The following is an 11,639-nucleotide window of genomic DNA, read 5'->3' as shown; positions in this document are numbered from 1 at the left end:
AAAGTAATTATTAACGCTTGTACATCACCACGAGAGAGAGAGAGATGGAGAGAGAGAGAGAGAATGTGTGTTCCCTCTCCATGGTGTGGGCCGTTAGCCAGCAGAGCAGCAGACATATAGGCCAGGTTTATGTGAAGGATTAAGAGTTGCCGTGGCCTGAGGCGGCAGGAGCAGCCCTGGAGAATGAGCAGCACGACAGCAGCAGAAAAACACATCAAAAGTAATGACTCCAATAGAGCTCCAATGACAGGCTGGAAGTGGGCTTAGCAAAGGCTTTGAAATGTCAAACTGGACCCAGCCATATTACAGCCACAACACAGGCCTTGGACAACTAGACACCTTGGAATAGAATGGTACGCCACAACACTGGACTTGGACAACTAGACATCTTGTAATATGATGGTACACCAGTGTGTAAAAGAGGATCTGTGTACAAACCATTCATTTTGTATAGAGTACACGATACCTAATGTGTACGATTGTGTGTACACTGTAGGTGTATGATTACAAGTTAGTCTTCCTACACTCTACATTTTCTACAACTGGTGAGTTGATAGGGTAAAAAGTGATTCAAACTGTTGAGGTGAAGCTGAAGAGTTACAGATTCCGCGGTAGAAATGATAAGGTCATTTCAGACTGAGCCGACATATGCAGCGTTTACAGTGAATGCAGTCTCCCCTAAAGTGGGAACATTGCCTGTAAATTTCAATCACGCTGTAAAACTAAGCTTCCGTGATACAGTTTGAATAGAGCCATAAATTGTTCAGTAGGCACAAATTGGAAGACTAAAATTACACTGAACAAAAATATAAACGCAACATGTAAAGTGGTCCGATGTTACATGAGCTGAAATAAGATCGCAGAGATTTTCCAAATGCATAAAAAGCCTATTTCCCTCAAATTTGTTTACATCCCTGTTAGTGAGCATTTCTACTTCGCCAAGATAATCCATCCACCTGACAGGTGTGGCATTTCAATAAGCTGATTAAACAGAATCATTACACAGGTCCACCTTGTGCTGGGGACAATAAAAGGCCAGTCTAAAAAGTAGTTTTGTAACAATGCCACAGATGTCTGAGGTCGAGGGAGCGTGCAATCCACCAGAGGTGTTACCAAATAATTGTACGTTCATTTCTCTACCATAAACCACCTCTAATGTAATTTCAGAGAATTTGGCAGTACATCCAACCAGCCTCACACATAACCATGCCAGCCCAGGACCTCCACATCCAGCTGTCACCTGCGGGATCATCCGAGACCAGCCAGATGGATGATACTGGGTTTGCTGAACTGAAGAATTTCTGCAGTTCGGAGTCATAACCGACAGTGGGCAAGTGTTCACTTTCGTTGGCCACTGGAGAAGTGCGCTCTCCACAAATGAATCACGGTTTCAACTGTACCGGGCAGATGGCAGGCAGTGTATGGCTTAGTGTGTGTTGAGCAATTTGCTGATGTCAATGTTGTGAACAGAGTGGCCCATGGTGGCGGTGGGGGTTCTGTGAAAACCATAGATTAGGGCCCAATGAAGTTAATTTAGAGTTCCATATCTGAACTGTAACCCAGTGAGATTTGAAATTGTTGCGTTTTTATTCAGTATAGCTTTATTGGACAAGTGCAGGTGGAAACGTACTGTGATTTAGTCGGAGCGCACTCTGTAGGAAGCAATACAGCAGAGACCAGCCATTAGCAGTCAGCCGATGTGACACAGGGTTCTGATGGAACTAACACTAGAAAGCTAGCCATATTACACAGCAATTCAGTTTAAGTGGCAGATCGGGGCAGAGACTGATGGAAGAAATGTCTGATACAATCTGTCACTGGTCAGACTTAAATTATTCTGCAGTCTTTCAAAAGGCACATAATTGTAAAGCTGATGATTTTATATTGCCATAGTTCTCAGCTCTCCCCCGGTACCGGGGATTTGGCTTGAGGAGTCTAGTGACGTGGACCTGGTGCCCGAGCTGAGCTTTGTAGAATGGTGGGGGACTCATTACTCATAGGTCAGATCTTTTGTTCATGTTTAATGGTGTTGGAAGGAAAAGTTCACTTTGATGCAAGTCAACCCACACAGTGATGGCACTAGGTCTGTTGATTGACATTACACAAAATGGCTTCTCCCGTTCCAAAATTTGCTTCACTGGTTCCGGTTGCATTCCTTGGCTTCACAAAAATGCAACCGAGTCATTACCTCCCTCTGCTCAAGAGACAAGAGCCAAGTCGTATTTACACGGACTGGTGCAGGGTGATTGATCACCCTGACAGGTCATTACTGATTTAGTTGGATAGAAACTAGGTGGCACAGTCCCATCTTCCCTGAACATTTAGACAAACAATGACTTTACTTCAAATGATTTATTTATATCGGGTCAGGTCAGGCATAGGACGCAAACAAAACTCAAGAGTTTTTATACAGGAAAACAATGAGACCAATAGCTTTATATGCAACATTAAAAAATGTTTTAAATCATTCAAAATATCAAACAGTTTAGCGCAACTAAAAGAGCAATGGTACTTTACTAGTATTTACAACTTAACTTCATATGGTAGTATGGCACTTTCAACCTACAACTTAAACATATGATTTGACCTTTAACCCTTCACCACAGTGACCTCTGGCTGGGTGACCTCCACAGGGCCTTGCTCTGCAGGGAAGGTGGAGTGACGCTTGATACTGAAGAGGTTACACAGGTTGACCTCCGATTCCACAAAGTGAGGGATCTTGCGCTCGTTGAAGAGGCCTGAGAGGTTAACCTCCAACTTGGCCCGTCGGGACACCCTCATGCGCAAGGCGAAGAGGCGCCGAAGGTCGTCCTCCACCAGGGGCAGCTGGTGGTGGCCTTCCAGACGCCTCTGCCAGTCCTTCTTGGGTCGCTTGCGCTTCTGCTACAGAGAGAAAAACAAGATACGACAGGAAAGTGGATTTCGGAGGTATAAAATGTTCAGTGGAACAATTCACCACTACAACTGTTCAGAAAAGTCATTAACTTTAACTGCCCAGTAGACAGGAAGCCTGTGTATAAGGACTTCAGTTCCTGTAGGGGCTTCAGAGCTGGACAAATTGAGACAAGACCGACATTGTGAGTAAACACCAACTCTCCCTCGAGCCCCACTAGGCCCAAAGGCGCTATAGATTCCAGTCAATCTACCAGACATCTAAGGGACTCCACTTTCAACTGGTTCAAAGACATGGTTCAGGGCACACATACAGATCAATGGTCACCTGGCCAGAGCCAGACACTCCACAAACCAGTAGATCCACTGTTGGCTCAAGCCCACATCATCTTAACCACAGGGGATAGATGGACTAAAACCATGCTTACCTTCTCAGGGTTGGCATCTGGGTCGTGGTGAGCCAGGTGTCTGTTAAGGCTCTCCTGGAAGATTGAACAGAGATGTTTGTCACGACAACAATGGAGCACAAACATTATGACCGCAGCAAAGTATGAACATCAATCTATTCTAAACATTTATACTGTACCAATGGCAAACATCTCCATCCACTACATGGACAAATGTTTATCTTGGGATTCAAATTCAAGTCTGTCCACAGGGAGGCGATGGAAAATAAGCCACTAGTAGTTCATTGACAAGACATTCAGTGACGGCTTAGAAATTAATGAGGCTGCTTTGCATGCAGCGATTGAAACCCGACTGCATGTCGTCACTGTAGAAGACTAGACAGTTCTGGATGCGTATTCTAAGACAGCTGACAAATGGACGTCAGAAAGAGCAGGCTGAAGAGGCAGCTTAGGGCAGAAAGCTACACATGTGTTCAATAGAGAACAGCAAAAGAGAACAGCAAACTGCCTAAAATCAGGGACGGGCATCTCCAGCCGTCAGGGCCCGGAGCTTTGTCGTCCCCCCCCCCCATCCTAGCAAACAGCTGATTAATTAATTGCATTCTAAACTGAAGATAATGATTAGTTGATTATTGGAGTGGTTTGTTAACACAAGCTAAAGTGGGACACCAATCAGGCCCCCCCCCCCCCCCGAGGCTGGAGTTGCCCATCCTTTGTCTAAATAATATGCCTCGGACAATGGAAACGGCAAACAGTTAATATACCTAGGGCCTTGAATGACTTAATCAATGCCCTCTGGAGAGTTCACACTTGTATAATTTAACTGCAAACACCTACCTGGGCAGCTAAACAGAACACTTAGGGAGCACAGGAATTGTATTAACTAGGGTCCTTATGCCAAACGAGTGAAAGTCTCAGTAGGAATGTTGATAGAGGATCAGTTTCACCTTAGAGCATATTGAACAGCAGCACCTGACCCTAGAACACCAGTCTTACTCCGACTGAACACAGGCCCACAAGGGCTACAGTACATACCCGCATGGCAAAGGTCCTTTGGCAGTCGGGGAAGTAGCAATGGTACTTGAGGAGCTGCAGGTGGACCTTCCGGATGTGGTGTTGCAGGTTGAATGTAGTGGAGAAGTAGGCCTTGCAGCCACTGCTGGGGCACAGCAGGACAGGCTTCTGCAGGGCGTGGGTCCGCTTGTGTCTACGCAGAGAGTCCACATGCTTAAACACCTTCTGGCACAGCTTACAGGTGAATGTGGCTGCAGGGACAGGAGAGCGGCAAATGTCACTACTGGATTCCTGCCCAACAAGTTGTCCATTAGTCAAAACAGATGGTATGAGCAGGCAGCTGGTGGCAGAGTAAAGGGTATGAATGTTTGACACTGAAGGTTACCAATAAAATAAACTTCCCCTTTATTGCATTACTAGTCAGCCAACACATCTTAAGCCGTTCCCCAAACACTGTCACACTAGAACTAGCAGGGTAGAAGGCAGGACATTTACAGAAGTGGTAGAAGACAGAAAAATATTCAAAAGTGTGAAAACAATGACAGCCAAACAGTAGAGGCAGGTTGGCCTGGTACAGTAATTCGTGCTTTTCGTAGTCCTTCAGTAACAGCGCCAGTTAAGGGGGTTTGGTGGGGTGCTTACCTGGGTGTTTGGCCATGTGCTTGTGCATTTTACCCCAGGTTTGCTCAAAATGATTGCATTCAGGGTGTGGGCAACGGTACCCTGCAGATGGGGAGAGATGTATGGGCAGTGTTAGGTTAAGAGTAAATGACAACTGCTACTATCATCTTCCTCAACGTGATCAAGACAAAGGAGATTATAGACTACAGGAAATAGAGGACTGAGCACGCCCCCTTTCTCAATGACAGGGCTGCAGTGGAGCAGGTTGAGAGCTTCAAGTTCCTTGGTGTCCACATCACCAACAAACTAACATGGTCCAAACACAACAAGACAGTTGTGAAGAGGGCACGACAAAACCTATTCCCCCTCAGGAGACTGAAAAGACTTGGCATGGGTCCTCAAAAGGTTCTACAGCTGCACCATAGAGAGCATCCTGACGGGTTGCATCCCTGCCTGGAAAGGCAACTGAGCGGCACCACAGAGGGAAGTGTGAACGCCCCAGTACATCACTGGGGCCAAAGCTTCCTGCCATTCAATACCTCTATACCAGGCGGTGTCAGAGGAAGGCCCTAAAAATTGTCAAAGACCCCAGCCATAGACTGTTCTCTGCTACAGCACGGCAAGCGGTACCAGAGCAACAAGGCTAGGTCCAAGAGGCTACTAAACAGCTTCTACCCCCAAGCCATAAGACTCCTGAACAGCTAATCAAATGGCTACCCAGACCATTTGCATTGCACCCCCCCCCCCCCACTTGTCATCTATGTATATTCACTTTAATAACTCTACCTACACTAACCGGTGTCCCTGCATAGCGGCTCTGCCGGCACTATTTTTTTTTACTGCTGCTCTTTAATTACTTGTTACTTATCTCTTATACATATTTTTTTGAAACCACATTGTTGTTTAGGGGCTCGTAAGCAAGCATTTCACTGTAAGGTCTACACCTGTTGTATTCGGCGCATGTGACCAATAAAGTTTGATAGCGATACAAAATGTGAGAACTCTTTGAATTGATTGACACAAGACAGTACAGCAATAGAAGACAGACAAACAAACAGGCAAAGGGACAAACCTGCATGTTTCTTCTCATGGGCTTTGCGAGCGACATGCGTGTCAAACCTGGCTCCACATCCTCTCTTTGAACATCTGAGGAGAAAACCAGGGACCGAATAATTTAACCTTTAAATCTACTAAGACATGCATACGCTTGTGTTTTAAATAGAGTATGTTCATCAGCTTAGGCCTTGTGCAATTTTCAAAGGCTGTAAGGCCTACAGGATCACTTAAAGAGCGTGACTTACTTGAAACTAGAAGATATTCCATGCTCCTTCAAATGTAATTTATACACCCTCCGTTTCTTGAATGTCAATAAGCAATTTGGGAAATTGCACTGCAGCAGGGGGAAATTAAGCAAGTCAATATAGCATTCAGCACATTGAGATGACGGTAAATAAAAGGGAAATGTTTCTTAAAATTGCAAGAACACATTTCATTGCATACACATGCCAGGGCCAAGGAAGTCCGTTTAAAAGGGACTAGACTCTAGTCCTTTTTAAATTGCCCACTTTCAGCATCCTCTAGTCACTAGAGGATGCTGAAAGTGGGCAATCTCCAAATAGCAACGTGGTTATTCGGCGCCATCTAGTGGACTACAACCTTAAAGTACTTGTCCTTTTCTCCGTGGGCATAATGGACGTGTCTCTTCAACTTGTCCGCGTTGAAGAAAGCATTTGTGCAACTCACAAATGTACATCTGTTGGGTGAAAAATTAATTAGTATAGGTTAAATCTCAAACTACAGCCTAACCCATGGGTAAGAAATGAAACGTAAACTGAAATTAACATACATGAATTTTTTCACGCCGGTGTGGCAAAGTGCGTGGCGGCTCAGGTGAGATTTCCGTGAGAAACGACGGCCACAATCAGCCACTTCGCATTGAAAAGGTTGCTGAAAAACGAGAAGGGGGCTATAAATGATAGTTTACACAATAGTAATCTTTGACTCCAATCATGAGGTTCACATTTCAGAAATAACTTTCCCATTCGAACTATCGCGACACATGTATGGCAGAATTCATTAGTCTACGCACTTCTGCAAAAAAAACATTTTTTTTTTTACGAACTCAATTATCCCGAGAATGGGGTTAAATCCACATGAACCATAGCTGAGTTCGAATACTCAATTATCAGCCATGTCCCCATATCATATTTACCGCTCCTGTGTGCACGGTCTCGTGCTCTTTCAAACGCCACTCCCGTTTGAACGTCGCCCCACAATCAGCATGGTTGCAGTTGAAAACCTGTTGTCGAGGACCCGAGTCCTGTTCGTGGGCTACCGCGTTCATTGTCTCCTGAAAACAGTCGTCTATTCGGTTGCACACTGTCAGTCAAGAGGAGAGTGTACCCCACGCCAACTACTCTTGTAGCCTCTAAGAGTGCACTGAGGTTAATTGACCCAGGTTGCACCTGCGCCGAATTAATTGCTCAATTCAGGTGTCAGCGTTTGCAGTGAATGGCCGTGTTCCAGGCTGACTGATTGTGGCGGACTGGCGAGGAGTGGCTTGAAGCAATGGGTGACGTCTTTAAAGGCCAGTGGCCATGCTGACAGCGTTCCCAACCCATACACCAACACATACCCGCTTTTCAACTGGTGGTTCAGTACAGCACCGTTTCCGTCCAATTGAACATTCCAGAACGTAAAAACATACGAAACGCAGCCCAGGTCAAACATGTATTATATATATATATTTTAGAAATCAACAGATCCCTACTGTTCATCATGTATTCAACACGCTGCGATGCAACTACTGTATTCTTACAGCAGAGGGTAGCAGATCTTACTACAATCTGATTTGAGAGAGAGATAGGGATGTAGCATTTTTTGTTGCAAGAGTTTATTAATTCCTTGATCATACGAAACTATTATTAACAATCCCAAGGATTCCCAGACAGAACACATCACCCATGATTTAGGAGCCTCTACTAGCCTACTACAGTCAGCTATGGAGTAGTACTGGATGCAATCTTTCTTGTTTACTGTTATTATGTTGGTAACCAGTTTATAATAGAAATAAGGCACCCCAGCCGTGACCGGGAGTCCCATAGGGCGGCGCACAATTGTCGCAGCGTCGTCCGTATTAGGGGAGGGTTTGGCCGGAGAGGCTCCCAAGTGGCACAGCAGTCTAAGGCACTGCATCTCAGTACTACAAACATCCTGGTTCAAATCCAGGCTGTATCAAAACTGGCTGTGATTGGGAGTCCCATAGGGTGGTGCAGAATTGTCTGGGTTTGGCCAGTGTAGGCTGTCATTGTAAATAAGAATTAGTTCTTAACTGACTTACCTAGTTAAATAAAGGTTACACATTTTTACATGTCTCATTGCGCTCTAGCGACTCCTTGTGGCAGGCCAGGCGCCTGCAGGCTGACTTCGGTAGTCAGTTGAACAGTGTTTCCTCCGACACATTGGTGCGGCTGGCTTCCGGGTTAAAAAAAGGGCGTTAAAAAAAGAATAATAAGGCACCTGTATCCAGGCACTCCACATTGTGTCATGCATTTTTTACCTTTATTTAACTAGGCAAGTCAGTTAAGAACAAATTCTCATTTTCAATGACAGCCTAGGAACAGTGCCTTGTTCAGGGGCAGAACGACAGATTTTTACCTTGTCAGCTCGGGGATTTGATCTTGCAGCCTTTCGGTTACAAGTCCAACACTCTAACTACTAGGCTACCTGCATAAGAACAGCCCTTAGCCATGGTATATTGGCCATATACCACACCTCCTTGTGTATTTTTGCTTAAATATGCCACGGCTAGGGGATGTTCGTATGCTGCCTTTGTAACGGATGTGAAATGGCTAGCTAGTTAGCGGGTGCGCGCTAGTAGCATTTCAATCAGTTACGTCACTTGCTCTGAGACTTAAGTAGTGTTGCCCCTTGCTCTGCAAGGGCTGCGGCCTTTGTGGAGCGATGGGTAACGATGCTTCGTGGGCGACCGTTGTTGATGTGTGCAGAGGTTCCCTGGTTCGCGCCCGTGTCGGGGCGAGGGGACGACGTAAAGTTAATCTGTTACATTGATGCTGTTGACCCGGATCACTGGTTGCTGCGGAAAAGGAGGAGGTTGAAAGGGGGGTGAGTGTAACGGATGTGAAATGGCTAGCTAGTTAGCGGGTGCGCGCTAGTAGCATTTCAATCAGTTACGTCACTTGCTCTGAGACTTAAGTAGTGTTGCCCCTTGCTCTGCAAGGGCCGCGGCTTTTGTGGAGCGATGGGTAACGATGCTTCGTGGGTGTCAGTTGTTGATGTGTGCAGAGGGTCCCTGGTTCGCGCCCGTGTCGGGGCGAGGGGATGACGTAAAGTTATACTGTTACACCTTCATAACCTTCATTCATAGACGGTATTTACCACATGCGACTGGGAAAAATGCATTTGACATTTTATGTCTTTAGTAGTTTACAGATAGAAATCTGAAAAAATGATTTATCCCCAATCTGCTCGGGACAAGTCCGTTCCTGGAGTGTCTCAACAAAATGAAATCAAAATATTTAGGCTCCGTGTCCAGAAAAATGGATTTGCACGATATGCAAATATGCATATATTTAATGAGATTTAACCTCATTTGCATATTTTAATATAGTGTTTACTTAAATGTGTAATATAAAATAGTGTTATATTTGTGTCTACATTCAACTGGTAAAAGTTGATTATGGTATGATTAAGGTTGTAACAATTATCCTATGAATTAAATGCAACAAAACATGATTTATAAAAAGCAATCTATTAATTATGGTTTTTGAACACTATAATTTTTGAGCATGATAGCTGTAATTTTAGTTTATGGTTGACACAGCTTGTTTGCCATTATCTAATCAGTGTTTCTCAACAAGTTCGAAAGCACATGAATGGATCCAACTCGTATTTACTACTTCACAACTGGAAATGACCAACTTCCCACTTGGTTATGAATATGAATGCAGCATTTGGCAGAACGCAAAGTTGGCAAGTGTATCTCAGTCATGGCCTTAGTGCACTCCAGCTATACGGGCACTCTTGAAGTAGAAGGATGGCCTGGGTGGCCCATGGCCTGGGTGGCTGAGATATTCACAATATAGTTCTCATTTTTAGCACACAAATCTGAGGGACCAACATCACTTTTAAAATGGCACATTTGGGTATTTTTGGAGCATGTGTTCATGTTTTTCAGAGCCCCTGTACTGCACAATGAGGACGAGGAAGTGAATTGCTGGTTGGGGTAAGTGTCTCAAAAACAAGTGAAATCACCAAAAAAGTGGTCTTCTTCGGTCCAAAAAGTTGGATCTGGACCCAAACAGACCCGATCATTAACAAAAAAAGGGTGATGTTGACCGGAGAAAATGAGACCTGAACCCGAACAGACCCGACGACAACCAGACCTAGACTCGACCTGTACCCTAACAGGTCCGGGTCTAGATCAGACCCGATTGGAACCGAGTGACCCAAAAGTCAGCCAAGTTGCTCTTCTTGTTAATAAATGTGTATTTATATGTTAATAAATATGTCAATAAATGCACCTTATTAGCATAAAATAAATATGCTACAGGCTATACAGAGCCATGGTCAGGTCCATTCGGGTCCACTCGGGTCTATCAGCTATAGTTACATAGACCCTAGACCCAATGACAATCCAACAGGACCCGACCCAGACCCGAGGGAAAAGATAGAATTTTGGACCCAGACCCACTCGGTTCCCAAGTCGGGTATTCGGGTTCAGTCAGACCAGTGAAGACCTCTAGTCTGGACCCTTCTAGAAGATTCCATTGAAATCAAAAATGTTGATTTGGTTGTAAAAAAGCTAAATTCTCCTTTAATGAAATGGCACAGTGTTGTGCACAACAATAGCCCTCGGTCTGCACATTCAGCTATCCGTATGACCATCTAAGACATCCAGCTTACATGGAGTCACCTCAGCACACTTCTTATCATCTCCAACACACACACACACACACACACACACACACACACACACACACACACACACACACACACACACACACACACACACACACACACACACACACACACACACACACACACACACACACACACACGCACACGCACACACCGCCTGCTAGTCAAGCCCACTTCTTCCAACAATAGCTTGTCATCGCTCTTCACTGTCCCATTTCCCGATGTGTGCCTGCAGCTTCTATGTCTCCTCATGGTAATGGACAGCTGGAGATAAGGAGGGAGAATGGCATCTGTATTTACCATACACACCTCTGGGCACAATGGTTGTACCATGTCATGCTATTAGATACCACTTTTCAATTGCTGCGTGGATCTCCATTTTTTGTTCACTACAATACATTCTGTTAGTGAGTTTAGCTGCACCACAATACTGACCAATATGTAGGCCCCTGGACAATGAAAGTCCATTTCTACAGGACACTGCAGGCTATTGTGTTTTCTCTGAAGAACATTTTTCCCACCTCATCCATCCATGGATGAACCTATCTATTCAGTATCTTTGTGGATCTCGTGTTGACTCGAGCAATCCATGAGTCCTAATAGAAAATGAATGAACACACAAAACCCTACTATGTTTACCTCAATTGGCACCTTGGTACCCAGGTTGCAACCTTCGCATCCGCTCTTGTGCAGATAGAGAACTGCATAGCAACGGAAGGACGCTTGGAGATAGAATGAGGGGAGGGTACTATGGTCCCACGTGTC

The 11,639-nt window shown here is 44.9% G+C and overlaps 1 protein-coding gene across 1 annotated transcript; it reads right to left on the bottom strand.

Annotated features, from left to right (window-relative positions):
• Nucleotides 1-2,347: 2,347 nt before the first annotated feature.
• Nucleotides 2,348-7,469, bottom strand: LOC129832740 (P43 5S RNA-binding protein-like). Its single transcript, XM_055896738.1, has 9 exons — nt 7,147-7,469; nt 6,781-6,881; nt 6,591-6,687; nt 6,236-6,324; nt 6,007-6,080; nt 4,956-5,036; nt 4,335-4,564; nt 3,321-3,374; nt 2,348-2,883 (listed from the first exon to the last, which is right to left on the bottom strand). The coding sequence occupies exons 1-9, from the start codon at nt 7,276-7,278 to the stop codon at nt 2,590-2,592; spliced, it is 1,152 nt and encodes a 383-aa protein (XP_055752713.1). The 5' UTR covers nt 7,279-7,469; the 3' UTR covers nt 2,348-2,589.
• Between the last annotated feature and the right edge of the window lie 4,170 nt (nt 7,470-11,639).

Source organism: Salvelinus fontinalis, chromosome 34 (genome assembly GCF_029448725.1).
Source record: "Salvelinus fontinalis isolate EN_2023a chromosome 34, ASM2944872v1, whole genome shotgun sequence".
In the NCBI taxonomy this organism is placed as follows: domain Eukaryota; kingdom Metazoa; phylum Chordata; class Actinopteri; order Salmoniformes; family Salmonidae; genus Salvelinus; species Salvelinus fontinalis.
Note: the sequence above shows the minus strand (reverse complement) of the source record. Positions and strands in the feature narration are given on the sequence as shown.